The 16,255-nt window shown below is 44.5% G+C and overlaps 1 protein-coding gene across 2 annotated transcripts in view; it reads left to right on the top strand.

Annotated features, from left to right (window-relative positions):
* Window positions 1–16,255, top strand: part of LOC143481749 (NACHT, LRR and PYD domains-containing protein 3-like) — a 40,100-nt gene that overhangs the window by 21,219 nt on the left and 2,626 nt on the right. For both annotated transcript variants that reach the window (XM_076979886.1, XM_076979885.1), the window contains 3 exons: window positions 347–2,144; window positions 15,178–15,354; window positions 15,825–16,001. In XM_076979886.1, coding sequence (XP_076836001.1) covers window positions 347–2,144; window positions 15,178–15,354; window positions 15,825–16,001 — 2,152 coding nt within the window. The remainder of the gene's footprint in view (window positions 1–346; window positions 2,145–15,177; window positions 15,355–15,824; window positions 16,002–16,255) is intronic.

Genomic DNA, 16,255 nt, shown 5'->3' on the forward strand with positions numbered 1-16,255 from the left:
TGTATGTTGTAGCGTAGTCTCTAATTAATCAAGTAAAAGTTAAGTTAAGTTAATCAAGTAAATAAATTATGTCAAGTAAATGTTTTAATAGCAACTGAGCTGTAAGTGAAGCTAAATGTTTCATGAAGAGAAAAATAAACAAGATATTATACAAGATATATTGTAAACAAAATATAAACAAGATATTCTCACACATGCCCAAGGGTGAGTACCATGCATAACATGAATACAAGTTAATAGATTAGGAGCCAGAAATAATGTAACATTACTGCATTCTTTGCCCGTTTTACTCGTAGGTGTACAATCTATTAGTAACTGAATATGAAATATGCTCTTCTCTTATCAGGAATTGTGTATGAAAAATCAATTTTCCACAAATCCAAGCTGCAGAAGAAATACAGTAAAATTAATGAAGGAATCTCAGATCATGGAAGCTCAATCCTTCTGAATGAGATCTACACAGAGCTCTACATCACAGAGGGAGGGAGTGGAGACGTCAATAATGAACATGAGGTGAGACAGATTGAGACAGCATCCAGGAGACCAGCAACACAGGAGACACCAATCAAATGTAATGACCTCTTTAAAGACAAACCCATCAGAAGAGTGCTGACTAAAGGAGTTGCTGGAATTGGGAAAACAGTCTCTGTGCAGAAGTTCATTCTGGACTGGGCTGAAGGAAGAGCCAATCAGGATCTCCTCTTCATATTTCCACTTCCTTTTAGGGAGCTGAATTTGATGAAGGAGAAAAAGCTCTGTCTGATGGATCTACTTCATGATTTTTTCCCAGAAACAAAACAGTTACAATTCATAGACTATAATGCTTACAAAGTCATTTTCATTTTTGATGGTCTAGATGAATGTCGACTTCCTCTAGATTTTCACAACAATGAGAGTTTGTGGGATGTAACAGAGTCGACCTCAGTGGATGTGCTGCTGACAAACCTCATCAAGGGGAATCTGCTTCCCTCTGCTCTCCTCTGGATAACCTCTCGACCAGCATCAGCCAATCAGATCCCTCCTGAGTGTGTTGACCTGGTAACAGAGGTACGAGGGTTCAGTGACCCTCAGAAAGAGGAGTACTTCAGGAATAGAATCAGTGATCAGATCCTGGCCAATAGAATCATCTCACACATTAAGTCATCAAGAAGCCTCTACATCATGTGCCACATTCCAGTCTTCTGTTGGATTGCAGCCACTGTTCTAGAGACAATGTTGGTTGAAGCAGATAGTGGAGAGATCCCCAAGACTCTGACTCAGATGTTCACACATTTCCTGATCTATCACATCAAACACAAGGACAGAAAGTATCATGGCAAAGTGGACTGTGATTTTCACCAGACTAAGAAAACAATTTTTGCACTGGGAAAACTGGCTTTTGAGCAATTTAAAAAGGGCAACCTGATCTTCTATGAGCAAGACCTCACACTGTGTGGCATTGATGTCAAAGAAGTTTCAGTGTACTCAGGAGTGTGTACACAAATCTTCAGAAAGGAGTTTGTGCTGTTCCTGGGTAACGTGTTCAGCTTTGTGCATCTGAGTGTTCAGGAGTTTCTGGCTGCTTTATATGCGTTTCTCTCCTTCATCTCCAACAACACAAATGTGCTGGAACATCAAACCACTGGAGTCCTACATGATTCCAAAAGGTCAACAATGTCTGACTTCCTTAAAAATGCAGTGGACAAGTCCTTACAGAGTGAGAATGGACACCTGGACCTTTTCCTCCGCTTCCTTCTGGGTCTCTCACTGGAGTCCAATCAGACTCTCTTACAAGGTCTATTGACACACACAGGAAGCAGCTCTCACAGCAAAGAGGAAACAGTCAAGTATATCAAGGAGAAGATCAGGGAGAATCCCTCTCCAGAGAAATCCATCAATCTGTTCCACTGTCTGAATGAACTGAATGATCATTCTCTAGAGCAAGAAGTCCAAACATACCTGAAAAGTCGAGGTCGCCATCATTTCTTTAGACCCAGTCATTGTCTCCGTAGAGCCAGACTCTCTCCTGCTCAGTGGTCAGCTCTGGTGTTTGTGTTGCTGAACTCAGAAGTGGAGCTGGATGAGTTTGTCCTGAGTAAATATGACCCATCAGAGGAATGTCTACTGAGACTGCTGCCAGTGGTCTTAGCATCCAGAAAAGCTGAGTGAGTATTTTCATTAAAAAACACATTACTACACTGGGCATCATAGACTAAGTACAAACACATCATAGACTAAGTACAAAATCATAGTAAGACTAAAGACATTGCTCAGTTTATATATTCTTTCTTTCACACTTTGACATTGTGTCTCTTTCTCACACACACACACACACACACACACACACACACACACACACACACACACACACACACACACACAGATTATCACTGTATATCTTTTTTACTGTAGGGAGTTTCTATTATTGGAAAGTTGTTACATGACATAACCCCCTAAAAGAGTAGCTTTCCTACTTTTACAAAAGTGATGTGTCTAATGCTTCATTGAGGGTCCAAGGATGTTGACACGGGGGCACTACTAAACCCCCCCCGAACAGCCACTGCAGCTGATGCATTTTTATTTTTACAAGAAATCGACTCCAGTATTCTGCGAAAAGACAAAAAGACATTTGCAGACAAAAACTGTACCACATTCTCTATACTTCTAAACTTCTTAAACTGTAAAGGAATCGTTCAAGCTGTGAGCTTCTTCGGTATGTGTGGGAGAAAGTGTCACGTTGTGGGGGGGCCCCCTGCCGGTCGCCCCCGTTTACAGCGGCAGATGTCCTGTTTTTGGTCACGTGATGTTCGTCCCTCAGGTGGGCGGGACCCGTGATTTGTTCGTCTATATATGTCTTGTCTTTGTACCAGTTGACTGCTGGTTATTATTTTCTTAATCTGCATCTATGTCACGGCTATTTGGTTTGCGCATTTTCTATTAAACCATCCTCTTTCCCTGAGACTTGGCGTGATCGCTTCCTTTTTAGTTGCTCACACTGCCCGTCACAGAATAACCAGCCACCTTTCGGAAGCCGCCAGTCTCCCTTACTTTCTCCTTCGTTCGTGGTCATGTCTCATGGTAAGTGTTTGTCTACGTGCTGTGTGTTTGTCGTGTATTGTCTGAGAGTGTGTTGAGTCTGTCCCCACTCGTCCCGCCGTGTTTAAATGTTGTTTGTGTTAAAACCCGTAAGTCACACGGCGGTGACTAGAGCTGGGGACCAGTAGACTCCGCTCTCACCCAGCGAGACCACCGGTACCTCACAGTACGCTCGTCCGTTATCGTCGGTGTATGTGTGTGTGTGTGTGTACGTTGATGTGTTTTTGTTTTAATAATGAAGCGGATGGGAGCGAGTGTGTGAGTGTGCCGTGGTGTGTGTGTTTCGCTGGTGGTGTTTGTGTGTGTATGTAGACGGGTCCACCGATGCGTGCTGCGCGCTAGAACGCATGCGATGCGAGAGTCTCTCTGCTCCTTTCGCCTCGCTCACCCGATATCCCGTGGTGACGGGGGTGAGCGACTGCGGGCCAGAGAGACGCGTCGCTGTGGGCGTGACGCGCAAGCCGCTCGCGGATAGCTCTCTCTCTCCAAAGATCTACGGATCCCGTTGTGAAAACGGTGAGAGAGAGAGCTGGAGTAGGCGCATTGCGCTCCACAGAGCGCGCGCATCGGTGGGTCCTGTCCGTTTGTTTGTGTTCTGTCTTTGTGTGTTCGTTTTGTCCTAGAGTGTAGCGTGCTTTGTTTTATGTAATTCCTCTCTTGCACCCCTCTTCACTGTGTGTGGGGAGGGGCCCATTTGAGGTCCCGTGCCACTGGATGTGGCATGGAGGGCATCTTGGGTGCATGTATGTTATATGTTGTGTATGTGTTTTTTGTTTTGTTGTTCCCCGGGGGGGGGGGGGGGGGGGGGGGGGCCTAAATATGTTTTTGGGGGGGAGCTATGGGGTTCCTGAGCCACGACATGTGGCTCAGAAGGCGCAACTCCATCAGGAGACCTGACCTTTGGGAGGGACCCCTGAGCAGGGAGGAGCCCCTGTACCCCTTTGTAGGCTGAGGATGCCTGGGGTGTAAGGACAGGGTGTTTCCTCATGCCAAGAAGGGGTCCCTTCCCCCCTGTGTAAAAGGAGGGTCAGTGGTCAGAGCAGTGCGCGTTTTGTGTTATGTGTTGTCTGTGTGTGTGTGTGTGTGTGTGATGTGTTGCAGGTCACTCCTGGTGGTGGATTGCGGCACTCCCGGACCTAGTGGGGTCTCCAGGAGGAGACTCTCTCCTTCGAGCTCGGGGTGACCAGCGTGTCCCTAATGCGCATTGCCAGGGCCCTGGTCTCTGGCGCTCCTGGGTTGGGTGGAGGAGTCCACTTTGAGATGAGGGGCCCCGGGAGGGGTTCACTCCCCAGGAGTCTGGGGTGACCCCTAGCGAAAAGGGCAGGGGTCAGTTCCGAGCGAAGAGGTAGGTTCGGGAGGTGGTCGGTAGAAGCCGTGGTCGCACCCCAGTGTGGCGGCCTGCACACATCCACACCTATGACGTATGTTGGGCCATGTGCTCCCGGTCCGCACTCAGTGGTGGGGCTTAAGCGGCCTAAGGCCGGTTAGGGCGCGAGGGCCCTGTGACCGACGGGGCGTGGTTATCGTCTTGTTGATGGCCCAGTCGGTCCAGGGTCCCGCCCAGGAGGCGAGCTAACGTGTTTGTCCTTTTTATGTTTCAGCTCCAGGACTGCAGGGAACAGGTCCCTGCCTGGTCTGCGTCCTGTGACGAGGAGCTTTTGTGTTTCAGCTCAGGACGGCAGGGAACGGGTCCCTGTCGTGTCCCCGCCCTCCCGCCCCTTTGTTGTGTTTTGTGTGCTGCCGCTGTAAGCCGCACATCCGGAGGGGAGTGCGGCTTTGGTGGGGGGGGGGGGGTCTGTCACATTGTGGGGGGGCCCCCTGCCGGTCGCCCCTGTTTACAGTGGCAGATGTCCTGTTTTTGGTCACGTGATGTTCGTCCCTCAGGTGGGCGGGACCCGTGATCCGTCTCACCTGAGGGTCGTTTGTTCGTCTATATATGTCTTGTCTTTGTACCAGTTGACTGCTGGTTATTATTTCCTTAATCTGGATCTATGTCACGGGTATTTGGTTTGCGCACTTTCTATTAAACCATCCTCTTTCCCTGAGACTTGGCGTGATCGCTTCCTTTTTAGTTGCTCACACTGCCCGTCACAGAAAGAGGACAACTAGCAGAAATGGGCTCTGCAGTGACGTGGAGCTAGCAAATGTGGCATTATCTTCACTTATTTTTTTATCTGATGCATTAAACATTATATATTATTATATATAATAAATAGGGGTGGGACGCAATAAAAAAAATTAATCGAATTAATTCAAAGCATTGTAATTAATTAATCGAAATTAATCACATTTTAATCGCATTTCAATGTTTAAAATGAGAATTATTATTTAAATTTTGAATGATGAATGAATCAATGAACATAAGCATAAACTTCAACATCTTGTTTATTTTCCACCAGTCTACTACACAGAGCAATAGATGAGTGCAGAAAACAGAGCAGTTTTCAGAACACTGGAAATTCTGACCAAAAATGTTGATTCATTTTGGGAGTTTTGCTCAGGATATTGGAATAAGAATAACTGAAGTAAATCAGATGTTTTTTTTTCTTTAATTTCCCAGGCCTCTGCCACAGCCCATAAGTCCTCTGCCACAGGCATCTCCATAGTGCCTAGAAGTGATCTTTTGCATGCTCAAAGCAAATGACTGGATCTTCCATTCATCATCTATAATATGAGCTGTCTCACCAAGATCATTCTTGTTGCTAACAGAGGTCCAGTGATCCCCAGTCAGAGCCACATTTGTGGCGCTCTTCACAATAACCGGTTTTACTTCCCTTTCCTCATCATACAGCTGATGGATTTTCTTCGACATTGTCTTTCTGGACGGCAGTTCGTAACTTGCATCAGTTGACGCAATTTGCAGCACTTCTTGTAAGCCTCCGACCACAGAGAGCGGTCTACAGTCCACAGCAATCCATCTCGCCAGTGAATTGCTCAATTTGTCTAACGTGGACTTTGACATTTTGTTTCTTAATTTGAACCCCGACATGTGGTCGAGTGTTGACTCACGACACTGTTTGCTCGTACTAGGAATACATTTAGCAGCTAAGTTATCATTACTGACCTGCGCGTTAGCCCCAACATGTTTTGCGTTGAGGTGATAACGAAGGGTGGAAGTGCTCCTGTGATAAGCGAACTCCTTCCTGAATAAAGTGCAAATAACACTCTTTTTGTTTGTACTTCCATCTGGAAGTTACTTATATTTAAATTTCCCATCCACCAGCGTAGCCTCTTCAGTCATCTCCATCATGCTCATCTTATTGTGTGTCCATATAATCTGTATGCCTGGAACTCGTGCACTGAGAAACATTCCACAGTGCAAAAGTGTCTCATGCGTTAAATGCGTTAAATTTTTTAGTTCGTTAATTTCCCTGTAATTAATTAATCGAAATTAACGCGTTAAAAGTCCCACCACTAATAATAAATACAAATATGAAAAAGGGACTATAGTTAGGTACAAAACGAGCAGATTAGCCGTCACTGATGTCAAAGTCAAATTTATTCCCAGGTCTTTCTCTGCCTGCCTCTGCAGGGTATATAAAGAGATTCTTAAGTTGAATTTAATACCTTTTTAATACCTACAAAATATTTTTTAATACCAGCATGACTTAAAGCGGCGACTGAAGTGGCCTTTTGGTTTTTGCTAACCACTGGCCTAAACCAGTCTTTAAACAGGCATGAAAATGGGTCAGGGGTTAAAAAGGTGAGAAGACCGGGGGGGGGGGGGGGGGTTATGACAGGTGATGGCATGGGGATACGGCGATTACCATTACGCAAGGGCGTTAGGAGCGGGTTTGACATGGGGGACGACGACACATTTGCTATCAAATCAAAGCCCACCCTATCCTCCCTCTAAAATATTTATATAATTCCACTGTAGGTAAGGTAGTTAATCACTGTATGTATAGCAGTGGGGAACCGTCAGGGCAGGATCTACTTACAGTTTTACAATCGACATCTAAACAATTACAAAAATATAAGCAAATAAATTATTCACCCGTGTTTATTCAATCTGTGTTGGAAGGTGAGGGGTTAAGTGGAAGCCTGTGAGCCTGTGTCTCCCCCTATCAGGACTGTGATGCCCGCTGTTTGTTTACAGAGGGCCTGGCAGTTATAATTCAGCGCAATACCAGTTTCAAATGACAGTAAAATTGACCAATCATATCTTCCCTCTTAGTGGGCGGGCTTAACTGTATGATAATTTCCGCCCGCTGTGGCGACGCTAGCTGTCGTTAGTCTACCGCCGCTAGCTAGTTTCGATTCGGCCCTTTGACGTCCTCATTTACATATTCCGCTTCCGAGAACCACGGAGCTGTGAAACCTTATTTTGTTTGGAAACTTATTTTGCTTAACAAGTTATCTAGTACAAATGTTATTTGAACGCCCTACATGCATTTCTAAAGCTATACTGTCGTCTCGGTTTTTTCTTTATTCTTTATTGCAGTTTATTAGGAGAGGAAATTTTTTTTTCGGGGGGGGGGGGGGGTGTAGCGGGCCCAGGTTTGATGGTCACGGTTCGCTACTGATGTATAGTGACATAAAACATTTGTGGAATTACGGTAAATTGCAAATAATAAACAAAATACAACATGATACTATTGTCCACAGACTTTAAATAAATTATGCATGCAATGTATGGATTATATTCAGATAGAACCAAAAAACTTCTCTCTGCCTCAGAGGATGAAACATGGACTACTAAAAGCAACCTGACCAGAGCTTCCACTTGCCCAAATAATCCATGTACCTCTGAAGGCAAAGCACGAATGATCTCTGCAGCTTCTGCGCTGTTACTGTATCTTTGTACCAGTACTCTCCTAATAAGGTGATACATAATATTTAAAATAATATAACAACAGGTTTAATTATTATTATTATTTCTAAACTCTGTTGTATACTTAAACAATTTCCACTCTTTTAAAAAAAAACTCAGGAGTGTTGTGTCCTGTGGTTTTATTTTTTTCTTTGGTGGCATGCTGAAATGAAATGACAAAAAAATATATGTTAAGGTTTCCTGACTAGACAAGACTATCATTAATGTTGGACAGTAAGGCTGTGTCCCAAACAGCACACTCTGGAACATTAGATACTGCACTACTGAAAGCACTTCAAACCATGGTGTCCTTTTATTTATTTGTTTGTTTATTTGTTTTATTTATTATTTTTTACACATTAAGTGTAGTAGCAGTCTGCAGTTTGGGACGTGGCCAGAGAGTAATGTAACTTTACGTTTCAGAGAACTTTCTGACAAGCGTTAATATAAACGTTAGCTAACCCAAACCCTCCTAGTCTGTTAACAGCACGTTACAATAAAGCTGTTTTATTGTCATGTATATGGTCATATGGTTGGCTATTCATTGCTCTTATCACTGACCTCGCGTTTAACGCTGGCGCAAACTACAGACGTTGCAGCGAGGCGAGTGCTCGGGTCAATGACGCTATGAGTGCGGGATATTTCTGAACATCTCAACACAATCCTTAAGAAAGCGAAAGACCCAGACAGCGCCTGACAAGTTGTAACAACAAACACAGTGCTGCCAAACCGCGCTTTTAGAAAAAAAAAGTTTTTAAATAGTTTCCGCTTTTTCTGTGGTTTAATTTTTGGGTGGGACAAATCTACCTGTTTCTAATATTGGGTGGCCAACTGTGCCATTGAAATAGCCGATTTCGGAAGTGCTCCGTTTGCTTATTAAGTCAATATGATAATTAAAATATATATATATAGATGTAAATCTCCCGAACCCGCACCACAAGATCTAAACGATTCGCGTAGGTCACCCTTTTCAACTTCAAAACGGCAAATTTCGCTGAAAGGTGACAGATTTTCATGCCTGTTTAAATCCCATAGTGTTTCGCTAACAGGTTTGGCGGCAAACCAGCTGGTATTTTGGCGGCAAACCAGCTGGTATTTAGGTGACAAACATCAGGTCATGTCACGTGATATCACTGCTAGCAACATGTAAATAAATGTAATTTAATAATTTTAGGAGAAAGGCACTTAACACAAATTCAAAAACGTCTAGGCAGTTGAATGAGCGTTCGAAAATTTTATACCTCGTCAGATGAAGCTTAATACTTTTAATACTTTTTAATGGCCTTCATTTTGGCCAACTGAATTTACTACCTTTTAATACTTTTTACAACCCTGCGGACACCCTGCTCTGGGGGAATGTTGTTGCAGCTTTCTACCCTTGCTGTTAAGTACATTCCGTACATGTTGCACTTTTATGTTGCACATAAACACCAGTGGGGAACCGTCAGGGCCCTCTACGCCCTCTCAGAGGGCCTAAAAATATTCTTAAAACATAAATATATATAATATAATTTATCCAATTTTATTTTATCTACTTACAGTTTGACAATCGACATCTAAACAATTACAAAAATATAAGCAAATTATATTTAATATAGCCTGTGTCTCCCCCTATCAGAACTGTGATGCCCGCTGTTCATTTGCAGAGGGCCAGGCAGTTATAATTCAGCGCAATACCAGTTTCAAATGACAGTAAAATTGACCAATCATATCTTCCCTCTTAGTGGGCGGGCTTAACTGTATGATAATTTCCGCCCGCTGTGGCGACGCTAGCTGTCGTTAGCGTACCACCGCTAGCTAGTTTCGATTCAGTCCTTTGATGCCCTCGTGCGCGTTGTTTACATATTCCGCTTCCGAGGAACACAGAGCTGTGCACCTTATTTTGTTTGGAACCTTATTTTGCTTAAGATGTTATCTAGTACAGATATTATTGTTTATTGTGTTTCTAAAGCTGTACTGTCGTCTTTTATTTTTTCTTTATTGCAGTTAATTAGGAGAGGAAACAAGTTTTTTCTTGGGGTGGGGAGTGGAGGGGGTGATGGGAGCCCAGGTTTAATGGTCACGGTTCTCTACTGATAAACACACACTCACACATACACATACATCACAGTCATTTGTGCTATAGGTCTTGGGTACACTTTCTGCTCTTCTTTGATGTGGTCATTTGTGCTGGTTGTTTTTTTCCCTGCCCTTCTGTCTTTTCCCTTTTAATTTTCTCTCCCCTTTTCTTTTCCACTCTTTACTATATTCTATCTTCTTATGGTCCACCTAACCCCAATTATTATCACTATTGCACTGTATTATACAGAATTGTTATCATTTGATCTGTACATAAAAACAAAGTTATCCTCCAAAGATGGGGAGGTGGGCCAAAAAATAAAAATAAAAAAGTAAAATTTATTTATAGGCCCCTATAGCGCTTTTTACAACACATGTTGTCACAAAGTAGCTTTACAATCGTATGGGTCCAGATCCCTAATGAGCAAGCCAAAAAGCAACATTGGCAAGGAAAAACACTCTATGATAGTGGGGATTAGGAAGCAACCTCAGGAGGACCAAGACTCAAAAAGGAACCCATCCTCCATTGGGCGGCCCGCTAGCAGAAGTCCGTATTTGTGGCCAAAAGGTGGTTCTACAGTTATAGTTAAGGTTCTTGTTCCCCGGCCAAGTAGTCACAGTCCCTTTGGTGCATATGGTGAGCCTCAGGTAGGAGCTAGCATCAGCTCGTCCTCTTGCGGCAATGGCACATCCAACCCCGGCATCAGTACATCCACCGACAAGCCAGTCCATCTCCCAGGAGCTTGTAGGTGCTTGCATGCAATCGTCTTGGGTAGAGGCATGCAAAAAGATGTGTGTGTATGGACATCAGTTTAAACCACCATTGATTTAAACGTACATAGCTCACGTGCCAGTGATTAGCATGTGGCTCCGGCAGGCTAATCTATAGCAGCATAACTAAAGGGAGGGGTTCAGAGGTGACCACAGTCATGAGGGCTCACTGAGACATTGCTTTCCAGTCAAGTCATTGTCAGAACTAAAGTGATGCCATGACACAGCTGGATGACAGCATCAACTTTTCAGATTACCAGAAATCTCAACGTCTGGGGGCCCCCGAGCCCCACACCTTACAAGGGGAATATTAACTGAAGGCTTGATTAAATAGGTGAATCTTAAGTATAGATTTAAAGATTGGAACTGTGTCAGAATCTCGGATTGGAGCTGGAAGGCTTTTCCATAATTGAGGGGCTTTAAATGAAGCCTCCGGCTGTAGTCTTACAAAATTTTGGAACTAGGAGAAATCCAGCATTTTGGGAGCGCAAAGGGCGAGATAGGTTGTAGTAAGCAATAAGTTCACTCAGATATTGTGGGGCAAGACCATTTAACGTCTTATATGTTAACAGAAGAATTTTTAATTCAATTCAATATTTAATCGAAAGCCAGTGTAATGCAGCGAGAGTGGGACTAATATGATCGAATTTTGTAGCCTTAGTTAGGACTCTAGCTGCAGCATTTTGTACATGTTGTAGCTTCTTTATGGACTGTTTAGAGCATCCAATTAGAAGACCATTACAGTGGTCCAATTGTGATGAGACAAAAGCATGGACCTGCTTCAGCTAATGAAAGTAAGTGTCTCAGCTTGGTGATATTATGTAAATGGAAAAAGGCAGCCTTAGTGACATTGCATATACCATACGTGTGTCAAATGAAAGATCCGAATCAACAGTGACACCTAAGCTGTCACGATGTGGAGGGCTCCCTGCTGGTCGCCCCCGTCCAAAGCGGCAGTTGTCCTGTTTTTGTTGCATTGTGTTCGTTCTTCAGGTGGGCAGGGTCTATGATCCACCTCACCTGATGGTCGTTTGTCTGTCTATATATGTCTTGTATTTGTACCAGTTGACTGCTGGTTATTATATCCTTAATTTGGATCGAGTCACGGGTTTTTGGTTTGCACATTAAACCCTCCAAATTCCCTGAGACTTGGCGTGATTGCTTCCATTTTATTTCGCACTCCCTGCCTGTCACATAAGCTTTTTGCGGTAGATTTAAGTGTTACTGAAAAACCATCTAGGGTAAGGGAAACATCAGCCCAATTGCTTCTAGCAGCTTTGGGCCCAAAAATCAGCACCTCAGTTCTATCGGAATTTAGTTGAAGAAAATTAGACACCATCCAGTTTTTAATATCCTGGATGCAGTTCTCAATCTTGAGAGTAGTAGTGATATCATCCAGATTGGAAGATATATACAACTGTAACTCTGAGGTGCTGGGAGAAGGACGAGGCACGAGTCCAGTCTCAAACACAAACGTGACTTTAATTTATATAAATTAGTGCAGACATCACACGTAGAACACTTACACATTCAGATGTATAAGACTCTGACAAAGACGAGCACGGGACACTGCACAAATGCACATTAAATAGACAAACCACATAAGTCCTGAGTGATGACAAGATGAGCCACAGGTGAGACTGATGACCGTGAACCGTGACAGAGCCCCCCACCAAGGGCACTCCCCGTCCCGGGGTGCCAACAGAACCAAATGCCCCGAACCCACACCGATGGGCGGATCCGGAACACTCAGTCCTGCGTCTCGGAGATGATCGCCCTTACCGCAAACCCTCCAATGGGCGCGGCGCAGCTGGTAGATGGCCTTGCTGCCCTCTCAGTGGGCACGCTCTCAATCTCTCTGGAAGCCCTCGGGGGGCGCGCCGCAGGATAGGCCTGCCTGCGCTTATTCACCTCCCTCCGAGGAACCTCCCCTCCTCCTGACGATCGCTCCCCCGGTCCGGTGGCATGAGCGGTTCTTTCGGTTTCCATCTCCTCCTCACTGCTCGGGCTCCACACCATGCGCTCCGTTGGGGTCTCGCACCGGGAGCAGTCCATCTCACTCCCCTCAGAGGGAAAGGGAGAAACATCCTCCCTCAGGTCTCTCCTCCCCTTCACTGTCTCACCGGAGTTTTCCGATGGGAGTGGGATCACCTCCTCTCCTTCGGTGCAGGACTCAGAAAGAGGAGGGCTTGTGTCCTCCCCATAGTACTCCGTGGGATCGGAGCACTCCAATGAAGGGGTGCTCGCATCCTCCCCATGGTACTCTGGGGGAGCGGAGTACTCCGACGGAGGGGGGCTTGCATCCTCCCCATAGTACTCCGTGGGTGCGGAGTAATCTGACAGAAGGAGGCTCGTGCCCTCCCCGTAGTACTCTGTAGGAGCAGAGTACAGAGATGGGGGAAGGCTGACCTCCTCCTCACCCTCGCGAAACTTTTCGGGGGGTTTCGGAGTCAACACTGTTGTGGCGATCTCAAAAGACCCAACCATCAAGGGGGAGGAGTCTCAGAGGAGAGTGCAGTGTCTCTCACTCCACACCCTCTGTGTGGCCAACCGAAAGCACTCCGCACTCGCCTCCGTTTCGGCCTCCTGAGCTTGACGCAGCAGGCTTGCACAGACGGGGTCCTGCTGCATCTCTCCCACTGTTACAGGGGCGTTGCGGCGATGTGCATGGGAAGAGGCGTGATGGTGCTTGCTTGCTCTCTTCCCCTTCTTAGTGCAGGACACATAGCCTGGCATGTCTTGGTTCGGCTCGTCTTTCTGTAACGCTGAGGCCCTGGGAGAAGGATAAGGCACGAGTCCAGTCTTGAACACAAACGTGACTTTAATTTATTCAAATTACCGCAGACAGCACACGTAGAACACTTACACATTCAGATGTATAAGACTCTGACAAAGACGAGCACGGGACACTGCGAACGCACATTAAATAGACAAACCACATAAGTCCCGAGTGATGACAAGACGAGCCACAGGTGAGACTGATGACCGCACTCTGACACAACCACACCCACAAAGATACACAGACGCAGACGTCTGGATGTAGACAGCATAAACACACGCCCAAAGGGGAGGGGTCAAGGGCTGCACCGTGACAACAACATTGAGTATCATCTGCATAGCAATGGAAGCTAATACCATGCCTACGAATGATAGTGCCCAGTGGTAGCATATATAATGAGAATAATATGGGGCCCAGTACAGATCCTTGTGGGACGCCATATTTGACCTTAGAATACTCTGAGAATTGAGAGGCTCATCCTCAACTATCTACACCCTCTGTTGACATCTTCGTTGGACCCACTGCAGTTCGCCTACCGATGCCATCAGCTTATCTGCAGCAGAGAGGAAGCGGTTAGATAAGCTCATCAAGAAGGCCAGCTCTGTCCTAGGATGTCCCCTTGACTCAGTGCAGGTGGTGGGAGACAGGAGGACTCTGACTAAATTAACATCAATGATGGACAAGGTCTCCCACCCCATCCATGAAGCTGTGACTGAACTGGAGAGCTTGTTCAGTACATCCTAGATGCTCAAAGGAGCGTTACCGTAGATCCTTCTTCCCTGCAGCCGTAAGGTTCTATAACCAACACTACTCCCAGCAAAAACACAATGGGGATATTGTAAGTTATTAATATATTGTAAATAATATATTATATTGTAGAGGTGTATTCAACTAAGGATTTTCATAGTTGAATCTGATTCGTCCGGTTCTCATTCAGGACTTTTTTCCACTTCAAAGTAAAAACCTAAAACCCTCAGATAAATGAATAAACATGGTAGGATGGCTTTATTCAGCTTTTATTTATTTACTTATTTTTTAATGAAACGTTAGAGAACATTAACAAAAAAAGTCACCGTCAGTGCGCAGTGCTCATATCGAACTGTCAGACAGGCACTGTGCAAAATGTCAAAAATATTTTAAATAAAATATGCCTGCCTGAAAATATAAAAAAAAAATTGCCACACAACAGCAAAAAATTATAGGCTATATATAATGAAGACAAAGACATTTCATGTAACAACTAATTGTTAGCAGCATCCTTGGGCACCCCCATGCAGTTAGAATGTTACATTCGACTATGACGTTCATAGTCGACTAGGGGGTATAGTCGACTATAGTCGAATGAGCGACTATTGCAGGTCACCCCTATTATATTGTAAATAATCTGTCCTGTTTTAGGATTCAATATACTGGCACACCCTGTACATTTCCAGGTGAACCCAAAACTGGTACAGCCCTGTACAGTATATTATTACTATTATTATTATTATTGTTGTTGATATTGCTGTTTTTTATAATCTTTATAGTCTTTTTTATCACCTGCGGCTGCTGTTACACCTAAATTTCCCACCTGTGGGACAATAAAGGCTGTTTCTATTCTATTCTAAATTGGAGACATTGTTGTGTTCACGTGTGTGTGTTGGTCTGTAAGTGTGATGAATTTTTCTCCTTCTCTCTACAGTCTGTCTAGGTGCAGTATTACAGAGGAAGGCTATGCTGCTCTGTCTTCAGCTCTGAGGTCAAACCCGTCATCACATCTGAGAGAGCTGAATCTGAACCACAATAAACCAGGAGTCTCAGGACTGAAGCAGATCTCTGCTCTACTGGAGGATCCACACTGTAGACTGGAGAAACTACAGTGAGTTACTGACTTACTGACTCTATACACACAAAGTCAATATTCGTTCTAACACACAAAAATACACATACATGCTCAGTCAATATCTTCTGAAACACACACAGTATTTCCCCAACTCTCTCTCTCTCTCTCTCTCTCTCTCTCTCTCTCTCTCTCCACACACACACACACACACACACACACACACACACACACACACACACACACACACACACACACACACACACACACAGTGTGTTTCTTTCACACACAGTTTCTTTCCCCCTCTCTGTATCCCACACACTCACTCACAAATACAGTCAGTATCCTCTCTCATCTCTGACAAACAATATCACTGTATTAATTAGATTCACACTTTCTCTCTCTAAACATACATACACATAACTGCATGTATGTCATGAATACACACACAGTGCATGAGTGTGTTTGTTTATTGATCTGTAAGTGTGAGTTTTTCCTTCTCTCTACAGTTTGTCTTACTGCAGTATTACAGAGGAATGCTGTGCTGCTCTGTGTTCAGCTCTAATGTCAAACCCCTCATCACACCTGAGAGAGCTGAATCTGGACCACAATAAACCAGGAGACTCAGGAGTGAAGCAGCTCTCTGCTCTACTGGAGGATCCACACTGTACACTGGAGACACTGCAGTGAGTTATTAACTGGGTCTTTACACACAAACATGCACACAGAGTCAAGATTCTCATTTCTGACTCACACACAGACACAGTCGATTTCTTCTCCTGCTCTCTCTCTCCCTCTCTCTCTCTCACACACACACAATCAATATTCCCTTGTCTCAATCACAGCCAGTATCCCTCTTTTTCCTCTGAGACACATACTGTCTCTGAATTGATTAGATTCACAGTCACACTCTTTCCTGCTCATTCTCTCTCTATAAACA

The sequence above is a fragment of the Brachyhypopomus gauderio genome, chromosome 18, assembly GCF_052324685.1.
Source record: "Brachyhypopomus gauderio isolate BG-103 chromosome 18, BGAUD_0.2, whole genome shotgun sequence".
Lineage (NCBI taxonomy): Eukaryota > Metazoa > Chordata > Actinopteri > Gymnotiformes > Hypopomidae > Brachyhypopomus > Brachyhypopomus gauderio.